At 45.6% G+C, this 16,944-nt stretch overlaps 1 protein-coding gene across 2 annotated transcripts in view; it reads right to left on the reverse strand.

Moving 5' to 3' along the window:
• Positions 1-12,807: 12,807 nt before the first annotated feature.
• Myof (myoferlin) overlaps positions 12,808-16,944 on the reverse strand; it is a 145,733-nt gene continuing 141,596 nt past the window's right edge. For both annotated transcript variants that reach the window (XM_026781641.1, XM_005352197.2), the window contains 3 exons: positions 15,487-15,596; positions 14,901-15,048; positions 12,808-13,333 (listed from right to left, as the gene is read on the reverse strand). In XM_026781641.1, coding sequence (XP_026637442.1) covers positions 13,295-13,333; positions 14,901-15,048; positions 15,487-15,596 — 297 coding nt within the window. In that variant the 3' untranslated portion in view covers positions 12,808-13,294. The remainder of the gene's footprint in view (positions 13,334-14,900; positions 15,049-15,486; positions 15,597-16,944) is intronic.

A 16,944-nucleotide genomic window follows, 5' to 3' on the forward strand; every position in this document is an offset into this window, starting at 1 on the left:
TTCTATTTCCATCCATTTGTACGCAAAATTCAAGAAGTCCTTGTTTTTTACTGCTGAGTAATACTCTAATATGTATATATCCCATACTTTCTTCATCCATTCTTCCATTGAAGGGCATCTAGGTTGATTCCAGGTTCTGGCTATTACAAACAATGCTACTATGAACATAGTTGAGCATATACTTTTGTTGTATGATAGGGCCTCTCTTGGGTATATGCCCAAGAGTGGTATTGCTGGGTAGAAATATTTCTTTTACATATTAGGGTGCCCTTGTATTTGGGGCATAGATGTTCAGTATTGAGATTTCCTCTTGATGGATTTTTCCTGTGACTAATATGAAATGTCCTTCTTTGTCTCTTTTGATTGATTTTATTTTGAAGTTTATTTTGTTAGATATTAGGATAGCTACACCAGCTTTTTTCTTAGGTCCATTTGATTGGAAATTTTTTCCCCAACCCTTTATTGGGAGGCAATGTCTGTCTTTGAGGTTGAGGTGTGTTTCTTGTATGCAGCAGAAAGATAGATTCTGTTTTTGTGTCCAATCTGTTAGCTGGTGTCTTTTTATAGGTTCCTGCCTACTCCCTCAGAGGTCCCAGACTCACATCTGGACCCACATAGATTTCTGGTTGCTGCTTACTCTGTCTGACAATTGAAGGAGATTTTTAGTGGGGTGCTTAGCAATTTTATTAGTTATTTATAACCTCATTTTACATAAAGCACTCTCCCCAGAACTGCTCAGGTGAGCTGTAGCCATTATTTAAACTTTATGTGTATATATATATATATATATATATATATATAGGCATACACGCACAGACACACACATACACACACGACTCTGTGTGGGTCTCTGCACTTGAATGAAGGTGCCCACGGAGCCCAGAGGTATTGCATGCTCCTGGAGCTAGAGTCACAGGTGGTTGGGAGTCAGGTGACATGCATGGGGTTGGGACTCAAACTCAGGTCCTCTGCAAAGGCAATGCATGTGTTTAACCACTGAACCATCTCTCCAGCCTGAGCTGTAACCATCATTAAATTCATACCTGCACTCCGTTTGGAGCTCTCGACATGTGAGAAGCCGTTTGGTTGCATCTGGGGGTGGGAGGGAAGAGCAACAGCCCACAGATAGAGGTATAAGGTTAGCCTCACATGCACTACAGAGTCTGTAGTTTGAGCAGAACTACGCAAGTCTTTTCTTTTTAACTAGATGGAATCAGAAGTTAACCTTCTAAAAGCCTGTGAGATGGAATGCAAAAATTAGAATAAATTTATAAAAGACTGTCAGAGAGCTTTAGACCCTCAGGTATATACTTTGTGGGTCTAACTGTGTCCTTGTGTGGTTGAGCATTTGGAGAAACCATTCCCAAAATACCCATATGTCATCCTTTTTTTTGTATAGAGACAATGCCACACACAGTAGCTCAATCCAGAACAGTTGTCCTTTTTACTTCATTCAGGAACAGAAGACAGGCTCATTCGTCAGGCCAGGTGCTTCTGGAACAGCGCCTCTGCCCTTGTCCTACAAGGCTAGGTGTCGTGGCTCTAAAAGCCAGAAATAGACAATGGAGGGACAGAAAATATAAAGAGGCAACGAGAGAAGAGTGGAGGGAGGAGAGGAGACGGGCTAGGGACCAGATCTGCAGTGATGGTGGGCAGGAACCAGATCTGTGGTGATGGTGGCCAGGGACCAGATCTGTGGTGACGGTGGCCAGGGACCAGTTCTGCAATGATGGTGGCCAGGGACCAGATCTGTGGTGATGGTGAGCTAGGGACCAGGTCTGCAGTGATGGTGGGTTAGGGACCAGGTCTGCAGTGATGGTGGCCAGGGACCAGATCTGCGGTGAGAAAACCAGAGTGCTGCATTAAGTGAAATCAGCCTCTGGTTCATTTCCCAGCACCCCCATGGCAGCTGAAAACTGCCTGTAACACTAAGATCTGACACCCTCACATAAATATATATGCAAGGCAAAACACCAATGCACATAATATAAAAATAAATTATTTTAAAAAATAAGAATTTAAGAATTTGGTCCTTCATCCCAGGTACGTACATCAGCCAGGTCAACAAAGCCCTTTGAAAGATTATTTGTTGGGATCATGCTTTTTGTTAAAAGTTATTACTAAGAAGAACTCTGTACTGCTACCAAAAATAAAAATACCACCGGGCAGAGGTGGCCCATGCCTTTAATCCCAGCACTCGGGAGGCAGAGGCAGATCTCTGAGTTCAAGGCCAGCCTGGTCTACAACAGCTAGTTTCAGGACAGGCTCCAAAGCTACAGAGAAACCCTGTCTCGAAAAAACAAAACACACACACACACACATACAAACACACACACATACATACACACACACATACATACACACACACACACGAAAGACAAAATAAACAAACAAACAAACAAACAAACAAAAACCCCAAATCAGTCAGCCCTCATTGTGGACTCAGCAAATGTAAGAACTATACTGAAACTTTGAAACATTTTTACCTTTAGTGTGGGGGAGCAGAGAGGGGGGTGGAGGGTGGGTAGGGGTGTGTGCTGCCCTATGTGCCCACATATGGAGGCCAGAGTTAGACATCGAGTGTGTCCTTCTGTTCCTTTCTATAGTTTGAGACAGTTACTCTCACTGAAACTGAAGTTTGCTATTTTAGCTAGACTGACGGACCAGCAAGCCCTGGGATTTGTCACCGTTCCCATTTCCACCCATATTGCTCAGGTCATGTGCATGTGACCAAGGCTAGCTTTTAGGTAGATGCTGAGGCTCAAACTCATGTTTGAGTGGCAAGCACTGTACTCATTGGGGAGTCAACTCCATGGCCCTCTTTTTTCAATTTTTGATTTATTGTTTTTATGTACATTGCTGTTTTGCCTGCATGTGTGTCTGTGCGAGGGTGTTGGATCCCTTGGAACTGGAGTTATAGACAGCTCTGAGCTGCCATGTGGGTGCTGGGAATTGAACCCTGGTCCACTGAAAGATCAGCCAATGCTCTTAACCACTGAACAATCTCTCTAGCCTTCCCTCCCCCTCTAAAATAGAAAAAACTCGCTGGTAGTTGGTGGTGGCGTCCTTGTCTGAGGCAGATCGCACTGTGGTAGTGCAGGCTAGCCTTGGCCTCTGGGCCCCGAGTGCAGGCCCTACTCCACCATGCCTCCTGTCTGGGTCTCTTTTTGCTCTGTGTTTTTAATTCCCCCAGGGATCTCAACGGTTTTTATCAACTCAAGTGAGAACAGCTGCACTTTCTGTTTACTTGTTTTCCTAGATGGCTTAAGTCACTTTGAAAATCTAAATTTGAACCATTCCATTCAACTTTGTGGACAGTCACTTTTCTGCCCTTACCTTTCGGTCTTGTGAAATTTTGTTTTACAGTCAATTCTGCCCTCCCCTTCCTCTGTGTGAACTAAGCCAAAGCCCTCCTCCTCCTTTAAAAGGTATGTACAATTTAATTTTTTTTATCTTAAAAAGAAAATGTACTGTTTTAATAATTGGCGCGACCATAATGCGGAGTGTAGATCTTAGAGTGAGGGCTAGAGGCACTTTCACGCGTTTCAAGTGTATTGACGTCTTCTCTGTTTGTGTACGTTGGGATGTTTGAGGAATCACGTTTTTAAGCTGAAAAAGCCCACACACATGCTTCTTTTTGAAAGATGTTAAAGGATTTCTTTGCTTGCTTCTCCAGACGGTGAAGGGGAATTCTGGGCCCCACAGAGGCCCTCCAAACAGACCTGCAGGTTTCTCTGCTTTCTAAGATGCTTTTGAGGCCCCACAATCAGGACCTGGGGAGGGACTCACAGGAACAGAGGAGGCCAAGGAAAGGGCACTGGGTCTGGTCGGAGCTGCTCCGACCGACTCTGCTGGGAGCTGTATGTACAAACAGGTCCATGTGTCCAGGAAGCAATTGGCCACGTGTCCTTGGGGCTTTCAATGTGCTCCTGCCCTTTGCCTTAGACATTTTCCTTCTGGGAATTTGATATCTTCAAGAATGAGTGAGAAAGTCATTCATCCCTTCAACAATGGCTGCTCTGTCTCAGATATAAATTTGGGTGAACCAAAGCAAAGATCATTTCTGCTCTTATGATATTAATGGCTGAAGAGATCCCAAGGTCCCCCAAGTGTAAACCATGGTCGTTGGCCTTGGACGTGTAAGGAGGAATTTTAAATAGCAAACAATTGGAAGCAAAGTCTGTCAACGACAGGGAACTGAGCCTAGGGCAGATCAATATGAAAGGATTGTTATTATATGCTGGACTGTTATGCCACTACTCCCCGTGCTGTGGGGAAATGTGTATGAAACAGAATTTAAGAAGGGGAACAAATTCAAGATATAAAACGAAGATATCAAGAAGGCAAATCCGAGGTGGAGCATTGGTGGCACACACCTTTAATCCCAGCACTTGGGAGACAGAGGCAGGTGGAGCTCAGTGAGTTTGAGGCCAGCCTGGTCTACAAAGAGAGTTCCAGGACAGCCAGGGCTATTACACAGAGAAACCCTGTCTCGAAAAACCAAATAATAAGAATAATGATAATAAAGTCATAAATATGTTTTTTTAGAAAGAGAAGGCAAATCCAAGGAAGTCCTGGGATTAGGACCCCAATTTTATGCCTTTTGAAAACAAAATAGAAGAAAGTACTGAGAAACATGAATGTGACAACTTATGATAATAACATTATGGATATCTTAATTTTTTTCTTAAACTACTTTTCCTTTTTTGGTATGCCTTTTCAAGTTTCTGTAATGACTTTAATTACATTAATTTTAAAAAAGATCTATTTTATTTTAAATTGTGTGTGTGTGTGTGCCTAAGTGTGAGGCCTGAAGAGGCCATGGATTTCCGGGAACTGCAGTATGAGGGGCTGCCGAGTGGGCGCGGGAACAGAACTCCATTCCTCTGTGAGAGGGGCAAATATAATCTTAACTTTGGAGTCATCTCTTTGGCCCCATTTAAAATCTTAAAAGCGACCATGGAAAAGGATAAAATTCCTAGGAAGCATGTACAGCCTTTCAGGGTGTAGTAGAGGAGGGCTTAGCTTCCCCTCCCACAAAATGCCTTCCAGAGTTTCTCTGGGCCCACGTCAGGCCTTCACCCTCCTCACCGCCTCAGCCACTGGGTGCCAGGAGCAGGAACTGAGCAAAGACCCAGGTGAGAACCGATAGGTCGAGGCCATTGGCTCAGGGAAGTCCAGCTCTTCCCTGGGACCAGCACAAACAGGACCCACGAACAAGATGGCAGGCAAATTACAGGAAACTTGAAAATATAGTGCTTTGGGAGGCAGCTGTCCCGGTGAGTTTTGTTGTCAGCCGAGCAAACCAGAGGGCGAGTGAGCCACTTAGCACTATTCCGCCATGCCTCTTCTTCAGCCCGCTCTCCAGGTTTCTACCTCCATTGCCCGCCATGGCTTCCCTTGATGATGGACTATGACCTGGAACCCAAACAATCCCTTTCCTACGAAGATTGTTTTGGCCGTAGTGTTTATCACAGTCACGGAAACTAAACCAGGACAGTTGTTAAGTAACTTGATTTAATCTTGAGATTTTGGGTCCTTTTGTTTGATCTGGTTAATAGTTCATCTGTCTTGACTATACTCTATCTCAAAGTGGTGTTAGCAGATCAGAGTGGCTATGACCCCAGGTTGTTCAGGCCTGAATCTTAGTTTCACAAGGGAATTGTTATGAAATTGGAGGGCTCTTGGGTAATTCCTCTGAGCTTTCTTCATACGTGAGATGGAGAAATGGAGGGTTGAAGGGACACCACATACAAGGAGTGGAGTGGCTGGGCTCTGTGTAGCCCCCTGCTGCCCTCCTTGCTTACGTGAACTCAGGCCATTTCTGTTCTCCTCTTCTGGCCTGGGCAAACGTGTCTTGGTTTGGCTGGAGGACAGGGGGAAGGGAACACAGGACATTTCTTTGTCTCTTATTCTGCTGTGGTCAATGTAAGTGGCAGTATCTGCAAGTCATTTGAAGTCCTTGTTCCTACTGGGCAGCACCCGAGGTGCCCTTTGTATCAGTTACCTCTGTTGAAGTCCCTACAAGACCTCTGTTTCCTGGCTAGACCTGACACTCTGATTTTCTGTCTACCTGTGCCTTTGAATGACTACAAGAACAATGTTTTTGTCTTGCATCCCATCCTTAGGTGACTTGTGCAATGTGTTTGTTTACTAAACAACAAGGTATTTATTTATTTTGAGACAGGGCTTCACTATGTAGCCTTGGCTGGCCTGGAAGTTGCTAAATAGACCAGGCTGGCCTAAACTTAGAGATCTGCCAGTCTCTGCCTTTGAGTTCTGTGGCCAAAGGTTTGCTCCACCAGGCCTTGCAAGAAGGGCTGTATTTTTAACCTTAATGTACTGTTCAGACTCTGTCGTTTTAGGAAGGGAAGCAACTCTAACCTTTTTAAAATTAAAAACTGGATGCAAAAAACTGTAGGGTTTATGCAGTAAAAGACATCATGGTGCAGGAGCCAGGCATGGTGGTTCAGAAGGCAGAGGCCGAAGGATTGAGGGTTTGAAGTCAGGCTGAGCTATCAGAAAACTCCAGGCATGTGGCTATAGCTCAGTAGCAGAAAGCTTGCTCCACACTTGGGAGGCCTTGGGTCTGAGTCCCCAGATCCATCCCCGGTACACATGCAATTTGTTAATTTGTATGTTATCTCCTTGTCGTTCTAATTTTTCTTCCCTCTAACAATATTGAGCATCTGATTATATTGACCATGCTGATTTACATTTCTGAGATGGCCTGCTGGGCTCGGTTAATCCCATTTTCCTGGAACCCTGAGGTCGTGGTCCAACTGGGGTGCCTGGGAATGTATTGAAGATTTAACAGCAAGGGGGATACTTCTCTGAAGTCTAGAGTGGACTGAGGCGGGGCATCACCGCAATGACAGAGACGGGTGGAGAGCTGCCAATTTCGGAGTTTCCAGTTTGTTCTGTCTTGGATGGATGTTGGTACAAAATGTAACTGACTCCCACACCCAGAGCCCTGAGGGTCTGGGCATCAAGGGTCCATGGCACCCTCGTCTGTACTGACTTGGTGACACATGTCTCCAGCCCATCTCTGTGCTGTGAAGTCTGGGCAGACTTTTCGATATGTCAGAAACTAAAAAGCCTGTGACTTTTCCCAGTTCTTAAGCACCAGCAGTTATCTTTGGATTTAGCTATCAAAAGACCTCCTGAAGACCTGCGAGTTGAAACAAGATTCATCTGGGGACAATCACTAGGTGCCCCCTGTCCCCAGGAGCCCGAACACATGCTTTTCTACAGGGAATATTTGTCCATCCATCCATCAGCATCCCCGGAGTGGTGGGTTAGGCCACTGGCCCGCTAGATTAGCGCAATACTGACTTGGAAGCTTATAGAAATTTGTTTCTGAGAGAGACGGAGGTTGGGGAATCTCAGCTCTGGGCACCAGCAGATTCTGTGTCTGGTAAGGACCTGATTTCTGTCCGTAACTGGGCATATTCTCACTGTGTCCTCACAAGGGGAAGGGAGAGGAATGTACTATGGATTTTTTAAAATAAGAACACTAATCACCCAATCATGAGTGTTCCACCCCAAAATCTAGTCCCTCTTGAAGGTCCCAACTTTCTAAAATCATTACCTGGGATTTGCATTTCATGATGTAAATTTTGGTGGGGTGGGCACAGATACTCAGTTTATGGTAGCTTTTTCCTACCTTTGATCATTTATGGTAAGATTGCAAAAATGGCTTTGAGTCCCTATTCCTTTGAACACACATCAAAAAGCAGAATTGCTGGATTGTTTGGCACAACTCTGTTTAATGTTTTGGAATAGTGGTGTTCTAATCTCTATTTTCCTTCTCTCCCTCTCTTACTCTCTCCTCTCCTTCTATCTTTCCACTCAGGGCTAGGGATCGAAGCCAGGACTTTGCATTTGCCAAGCGTACAATCTACCACTGAGTTGCATTCTTTAGTTAGAATTATACAGTCAGAACTGGGGCGAGGCGGGGGCAGCTCACTTGGAATAGCAAGGATTTTGTGTGACTTGTTTCTTTGAGACAGAATCGTACCAAGCAGCTCAGGCTGGTCTCCTCAACACCCGAATCTCTTGTCTCTGCCTCTTAAGTATTGGAATTAAGGGTGTGCATCCCCATGCCTATTTTTGTGTCACTTTTTAGGACTGCATTTGTCACAGGTGTCGCCTCTGACTTACATCTGCTGGTCCTGCTCTGTCACGAGGACAGTACTGCTCAGGGTGAAGGGCAAAGGACACTGAGGGCTTACACTGTCCCGAAAAACTCTGCATGGTAAATCATTCTAGCTTCACCATCTAAGAAGATTATTGTCCCTATCTTACATACAGGGAAACTGAGTCACAAAGAAACAGAAACCTCAACGGATGTGGGGACAGACAAGATCTTTGAACTCTGGGCTCACTTTCTCAGTGAGGGAATTTTGGATCCCTGGGGGAGATGCCCCAACTCTCGGGGTTATGTTGTGACCAAGCTGTGCTGAGCTCACAGGCTTGCAGACGTCTGGAATCCCCTGGCCCCCTGCTCTTGCTGCTCTAAGACAGGATTCCATCATTTATTTTGTTTATCCCGCTGACCCAGGTGAAACCTTGTCTGTGAGGCTGCCGTGCCGCATCTGGATCCAGCTGGATATCCCTGGTCCTCCTCCTGGTAATTACCCAGGCAGGACTTCCCTGAAATATGAGGGGAGAGGATTACAGGTTTGGCTCTAGCACTTTGTGAAACTACGTGGAAGTGGTACATTAATACAAGTCAAAGGCTGAAAGAGCCCTTGGGGGAGAAGCTGAGATGAATTTTGGCAAAATCGGGTTGCCCTTAAAAGCATACAGCGTGCTAGAAGGGAGCTGTTCCAAAATTATGATTTTTTTTATTGTTTCTCAGACTTTTGGCTGAGATCAAATGCAAAAGTTATATATGTGCATGCTCTTGGACACACACACACACACACACACACACACACACACACACACACCTTATTCAGTTTATTCCGATGGTGAAAACCTAGGACCAAGCCTCTCTTGGAAATCTGCACGCGAGTCAGAAGAGTGCCCCCCACGAATGGGTCTGTGTTTCCCATTATGTCCCCATCCTCAAACTTAGTCCCAGCTACATGTCTCTCTTGTGTTTTTCTTGAACTTCATGAACTCTGGCATTTCACTTCACGGATGTCTATCCAGGGGGGAAAGTGGCTTCCCTTTCATCTTCCTTGGGACCTCACCGTGTTTAACTGAAGGAAGATTAGGGAATTCTCATTCGGCGCTGAACAAACACAAGGCTCAGCTGCAAAGATGGTGGGCGCTTAATCTCTCTACAGCGTTGACTCATTATGAACTCATTCCGTGTAAGGCATCCCTCAGAATGGAATTCCCATCTGCCTGCAGAAGCCGCGTGCCTAAGGTCCAGAGTGCGCCTTAGCCAAAGAAGTGCTTTAGCATGAAATGCTTATGATGTCGGGAGTGCAAAACTTTGAAACCAGGTTGTTTCTCCATATGGTAGAAAGCTCGCACTTTCTGGACTGAAGAGGAAGTTTCTAGAAGGAATTCTCACTGTTTAGCATTAGTGCAATCATCTGCTCCACAGTCTAAGGAGACTGCTCCAGTCCTTAGGCAGATGACCTTTATAGCCAGGGTGGGATTCAGGGGTACCGGACTGTCACATGGCCAGCAACCAGAAAGCCAGGCAGACCGGCCCCTTTCTGCCCTGTTGTGGGTTTCAGAATTTGCCTATCTGTTTTAAATAGCCTTTTAACCAAGAGGAAGGTCGAAAGGTGACATACTTTATTTTCTAAATATGCAATAAAAAGAGAGGGACAAAAGCAACTCCAGTGTCTACCCATCAGCCTCTCGGGTCCCTCTCCTCTCCCACACTGACTGAAAGAGACTCATTTTCCCAGTGAAGGCTCCAGTGTTAATGGCGGCACGTGCTGCAGTGAGTTAGGACCGAGTGTTATTTAATTCACAGTGAAGCGACAATCTGACTGGACTGGGATTAGTTCCAGCTTTTGGCTATCATTTATAGGTCACCGGGCCACTAACAACCTCCATTGAGGGACCATTATCTTTTGACAGGATTAAGCTTTTTCTGAGGGAGGGGAAGAAAACCTTGCCTGGTACCCCCCATGAATCATTTCACCCTAGTGGAGCTTTGCTGACTTTTACCCAAAAGGAGGATGCTCGTGACTCCACATAAACATGGCGAAGCAAGGAAGAGACTCTCCTGCCAGCCATTCCATTGTCTACTTGGCAAGGGTTCCCTCAGGGAGGCATTGTGGAGAATATGGCGGTAGGAGTCCCCAGAATGAAGGCTGTAACCAGTCTGCACCTCCTGGTATGGCTGATGCTCAAGAATATTTAGTAGCCTGTATCCATCATGATGTGCAAAGACATCCTTTCTGATTGGTCCATCCCAATAGTATACTGATTGGCATCTTCAGATAACATACATGTCTGGAACAATGAATACTCTTTTGTTAAGTGACTTATTTTTCCCCTCTAAGAATATATCAATTTGGCCGGGCAGTGGTGGTGCACATCTTTAATCCCAGCACTTGGGAGGCAGAGGCAGGCCAATGTCTGTGAGTTCAAGGTCAGCCTGGTCTACAAAGTGAGTTCCAGGAAAGGCTCCAAAGCTTCACAGAGAAATCCTGTCTCATAAAATAAAAGCAAAAAACAAAACAAAACAAACAAACAATAAAAACAAAAACAAAACAAAAATATATCATCTCCAAAACCACAGAGAAACCCTGTCTCGAAAAACCAAAAAATACTGTCTTGGAATTAGATGAAAACCATGGACCTTCAATTTGGTCTAAGTGTTAGGAAGGAATTCTCTAGGTGTGGGCTCATTGTGACTTGGAGGCTGGAAGGCAACGCGAACCCGAGGGCTTCACCCGTGGGTAGTAGGCCACTCACAGTGAAGGTTTTGATAATACCAGTGAGCTGCAGCTCACAGTGAGGGGTCAGCTAGTACAACCAGAGATAATAAACAGGACATGTGACGGAAGTGTCCCCACAACCACTGGACCCCTACACCATGAGTTTGAACTCCCTCAAGGTCACAGCTGTAGCTTAGAAGGCAGATGATGCCGCCGTACCCCTGACTTAGGCCCCTCCTACTTAGTGAGTCTGGGTCCTGTGTAAAGAGAACCCATTCTCGGTTCCATACCTAGAAGGACACAGCCAACTTTAATCAGTAAATGTGATACTAAAGCCACCCGCACTAAGAACCGGGGCACTTAACACCCTCACCTCGGTTTAGAGGTGACACTATTTCTTCCAAGTGCACATAAATCTGGCTGATTTATGTCCATGATACAAATCCAAGCCTGCTGCTCCATGGTACCCTGGGGTGCGGGTCTTCTAGGTGCTCCTCATCCCTCAAGGAACCTACGGTCAGCTGTGGAGATTAACCATAGCTCACGGCGGCCACGTGAAACATACACCAGCACTGTTCAAACCCAGCTTAGACTCTGTGGGAAGAGATTCAAGAAACTTCAATGCCAACCAAGCCTCATAAACTATAACCTCACTGTGAACAAATATAAATGTTCCACAAACTGTTCTAGCACCATTTTGATGAATTACATTAAATAGCTTACATATTCAAGACCTTATTTTATGTCGATATGCACCCCAAGAAAAGACATATTTTAAGTTTTTAAATCTATACAGGATCTTTACTATCTATCATTTGTTGTCTTATAATGGACCCCTAGGGAGGTCACAGCCAGTACCATTAGTAGGCATACTGTTATGTGGATTGTGTACATGAACCTTCCTCCATCCTTCTGATTATTTCCTTCGAGTTGAAGGGCAGAGATGTTTGTAGGTCTTTCGTTATCTATATTTCTCTAGAAAGGTTGAAGCAACCAGCTCACCTCTGAAACCAAAGAATCACTTGAGGCCTAAGTGCCAAGGAGAAGGTGGCATTCAGGAGTTCTGCCAGTGACTGGGAGGGGTAGCCTTTCACAAGAGTGGCTGCTACATGCAGCCTCACCGTGGGACATGTCAATCCAGCCAGAGCTGTTTGTTATTCCTTAACAGTTTGTTGTGATTGAGTACACTTGGATTGCTGGGAATTGTGACAGGATACTAGAGGGAATTAAAATATCAAAACCACAAAACACCTCAGCAATGAGATGGACAGTTGCCTTTGCAGTATAAACTGCCTGAATTGCCAGCTACATAGAATTATTGCATCATTTCTTGTTCCTTAGTCTTGAACTTCCGTTTGAATAGAACTGTTAGTGACTTACTTGATAACCTTCTCTTACATGTAGGAATGACACAATGTTCTCACTTGTTCCAGCAGACATTCTGAGCGTCTTTGGTGTTGGCATGGGGGTCATACTTTCCTTACTGCAGTGTTGCTTTAAGAGATCTTAAGAGAGGCTGAAGAACGCGCCTCAGTTGATAGAGTGCTTGCCTGGTACTTATGAATACCACTTAAACTGGGGGTGGGGGTGGGGGGGTGGCAGATCTGTAATCCCTGGGTCTAAATCCAGACTTATTTTTGGTTGTGTGGTCTCGGAAAAGCTACAGCTTCTTTAACCCTCAGTTTCTTCAACTATAAATTTATGAGCTACATTGCAGATTCACTGAGTGGCACACACAGAGCCTTGAAAACAGGGTGGCAGGCTGCTACCACACTATTCATAACTGGTAGCTGTATTATTGGACCCATTGGCCCAAGTTGGCAGCATGCTCGTAAAGGGCTTATGGTCAAGCGGAATGCAGTGGAACTGATCCTGCCTCTCTCCCGGCTCAATCAGAACAGAGGACACACATCCACGTGTACCAGGTGAGATACTTTTATTTGCTTTCATCACTGAGGTCGCAAAGAGTCTCATGGCATTTGTCTGCAGGGAATCCCACAATGATGGCTGCAGCACCAATAAGAGCTGTTCCAACCATCCCCGCTACCTCTTATAATGGAGGTTCTTTCTCTTGATTACAAATAGGAAACATGACATGAAGACACAGACCATTTCAAATTCATTTCAGTAATTTCCCAAACTTGAATCGTAAAATGGAAAGCACATAGAGAGATAATTTTAAAATGGAACCAGCCACCTTAAAAATACTCAGAAAATAGACTTAAAACTTAGAAAATAAAGTTTTTTTTAATACTTTAAAAAGATAACAGGATAAGAAGGCAGCTTGTTATCTGACCTCTTAGGATTTAGACCTACTAGGAACTGACGAGTCTTGATGAAGTATTTAACACACAGACCTGGGGTGGTCTTGGTCTTGAAATCACACTTCAGTGTGTGAGGCAGTTCTTCATTGCTGCTGACTGAAGGCTCTGCTTTCATTATGCATTTGGCCTCACGATCTTCATCGATAAATAGTTCTGAAAGAGAGACAGAAATTGTGTGACTACTTGGACACGTGACTTCTCAGTCTGACATGCCATCCTTTAGCATGGCTGGGCAGGCTTGTGCACCATGGGACATTCAGAGCCACCCCTGGCCCCCCTCTACCTACTGAGTGCCCATCAAGTCCCAACTGTCTCTAAACACTGTCCTTCTCTGAATGACACCATTGTTAGAATTTAAATTATGAAGAAATAACTATATGGAGTTTTTTAAAAACAGAATTTAAATCATGAAAAAAATAACTATATGGAGTTTCTTTTTAAATAGTCAAGACAGATTGTATAACCTACAACCAGAAAACATTGTGCATATAATCAGAGTCAATTCTGAAACTATTACACAGGGGAAGATAGGAGCCAGGCACAGAGATGCTGCTGTGTCTGCATGACGGTGTCTCCAAACTCAGAACCTACAGGAGCTACAGGATCATGGAAGTGAGTTGGAGACAGAGCCTTGGGATGCCTGCTGCTCCATCCAGAGCTATGCACTTTGCCTCTGCTCATGGCTTGCTCTGCCTAGACCACCCCTTCTCCGGAGACTAAACTGCTTCCCTGGGGAGAATGTCCTTAGCAGCGAGTTCCTAGCTAAGACCTTCCCATCCACACTGCCAGTATGTATTCATGCTGTCTTCCCTCGGGCTGCTTCTTTTTATCTCTGCATTTTAATTAGATGTTCCACGCATCCCCTGAATGGAGGAATAAGAGCACAGCGTCTGTGCACACAGCCAAACCTTCAATTCAGGCTCTTGTTTATAACTAAGGTGATTGGAAGAAATTTAAGGAGTAGCTATTTGTGAAATGGGTCATCGAGAACAAGATTTTGCAAAACAAAATGTGGGTCCAGGCAGTAACTGTTTGGAGTGGAGTGAGGGGTTTGTTGAGGTCTTGGGGACCACCAGTGTCTAGACCAGGAGTTTGGGTACATGATTGTTTGGGACAAGAAAGGTGAAAGCGGGGGGGGGGCTGGTAAAATGGCTTTGTGGGTCACAAGGAAATGGTGGCGTTGATGTATAGAGAGACAGCAGAGACAAGAGGATCTCCATCCTCTCTGACTCGCCATCTTAGCAGAAGCAGTAAGCTCCAGGTTAGTGAGGGCCCCCATCACAAAAAATAAGGTGGCAAAGGTCAGAGGAAGACACTGCATATTGACTTCTGGTCTCCACGTGTGTATGCATGGGTGAGCACAGACACACACACACTCATGCGCACACACACACACACACACACACACACACATATGCAAACACACGCGCGCGCGAGCACACACACACACACACTAAATCACTTGGAAACACTGCCTAGAACCTAGACAAATACAGATAGAGGCTTGGGGCCTTTCTCCTAGAGTTCTTAAAGCCAGTGGGTTTTTGTTGTTTGGTTTGTTTAGACCATAATAGCTTGTGGTAAGTCATTAAAATCAAGGATGCGGCTTCTACCACTGGGCAGTGTATTAAACTTTCAAACGCAGAGGGGCTGTGATAGGGTCGCTGCCTGGTGGCTATGGCGAAGCAGGGCTGTGGAAGCCGAGGCCCAGATGTCGTACCGGCAATGAGTACAGGAGCACAGCCACGAACAGCAGCAGGATGAGCAGCAGAATCAGGCTGATAATCACCCACTTGAACCGGCGCCACACGATGAAGCGCATAGTCTTGCAGGGGTTCGTGAACCAGAGGAAGGAGGTTTCCGGTCGGCTGCAATGCAAGACATAGTACCCCTTCTTAACTCACAAAGGACTGTCTACCAGACTGTAGCAGTTCAAGAATCGTGAATTAATAAATTTGGGACAAGCTACAGTTGAAGGAGCAGCTTCAGCCTCCCCTTTCCTACTGTGCCCACCACTTTCCCAGCCTCCGGGTAGCTCTCCTTTGTTAGCCTCTGTAGTTGGCTGGGAATAGCTCAGATCCCCACACCCATTCCTTCAGATGCTGAGGATATCAAACTCTGGCTTGATGGGGAAGGTGAATGGTTTAAAATGAGACCTACCGCCCCATCCCCCCCAGGGCCCACTGTGAAGAACGAAATTAGAAGCCCAATAGCTAATCCAGCCCATTAAGCCAACTGGAAGGGGGGCTCTCGAACTGCAGGTGTTTGGGGACCAGACAACACACAGAACAAAGAAGGCCTCTCACTTTGGTGGGTCAAGTTTGGGGTTCATGTTGGGTTCATTCCGCCCCTTCCCGGCTGGCCTCTCGTCTGCCTCCCTCTCGTTGAGGACTTCCAGTGTCATCTCGACTTTCCCCTTCAGTAAAGCAGAGCAGGTTAAACACATGACATCACGTTTCACAAATATTTTCACTTCAACCCGAGGAATATTCCCCAAGCTACAATTTTTATTCTTGTAAAGCAATCCTTAGATTGCCTCAAATTTTCCTCCCGAGACTGCTTCCCATTTCCTCTCCCATGTGTTTCTGAACCGCCGCCGCCGTGTGGGAAACCGGTGAGGACAAATCACTCTCCCGCCTCACGCTCTCTTTCTCCCGCGTCCCTGTGGTTTTGGCATTCCCACATCAATCTGTCGCTGAACTTGTGGTTGGTGGGAACTCAAGGTGTCGTAGCTGCATCAGTGGGGGGGGGGGTGGTGGAGGCTGCTTCTCTGCTGACAGGCCCCTGCACGTGCATCCACACAGGGAGCAGTTCTGTGTGGATAATCTGAAGACCGCTCGTGGCATCCTTAGAAAGGTGCTGTTGTCTGAATTTGTGGCTGAGGGCTCTAAGGTCAAAAATGGTCTAACATTCTATCTAACCTTTTTTTTTTCTTTTTGGAGACAGGGCCTTACTATGTAGCTCTGGCCTGGAATTCACCATGTAGACCAGGCTGGCCTCAAACTCACAGAGATCCGCCCATCTCTGTCTCGCTAATTCCTCTAAAGGGCTGGTATTAAGTATATGCCGGTACAATAGGTGACTTTAATACCCAGCCTTCATTAACTTGCAATTGATATTTTAGGACCCAGATAAACCATCTCTGTCCCCAACAACCTGTGAAGTGCAGACACAGAGGTGATTTAAGTGGAGGGGCCTGGACAATGCCCCTGTTTTTATGCCAGGTGAAACTGAAGGCCTGGCCCTGCCAGGGGCTTTATCGCTCAAGTTTGCTTGAATCCATAAAATGAGGATTGAGTCTACCTCAAAGGCCTGTCAGCAGAGTCTAAGAAAATAACGTGAAAACTAATTTCTATGGTAACAGAAAGTCCACATCAATGGCTTCCTGAAGACAGGGTAGAGAAAGAAAGACTGGAAACTTCTGGGGATGGACTAGCCAGACAAGATATGCTCTCCTATGTGAGCGCTCGCTCTGTACCCACAATGCAGCCTACAGATGAGAAAGGGCGTGTGGTGGGTAAGGAGAAAAGGGAGGAGGCCTTTGATCAGCACATACTATACCTCCCACCCATCCCCACTAATATGCAATTAACATGGACTGGTAAGCTAGTTTAGACATGAGATCACACATGTGAGACAGTTATCATGTTACCTGGCTCACACCTGTTAGCTAGTAACCATCAGTACTGTGTGAGGTAGCATTGGCGACATGTTACCTGGCTCCCAGATGTAACCTAGTAACCATCAGTACTGTGTGAGGTAGC

This window comes from Microtus ochrogaster, chromosome 8 (genome assembly GCF_000317375.1).
Source record: "Microtus ochrogaster isolate Prairie Vole_2 chromosome 8, MicOch1.0, whole genome shotgun sequence".
NCBI lineage: Eukaryota > Metazoa > Chordata > Mammalia > Rodentia > Cricetidae > Microtus > Microtus ochrogaster.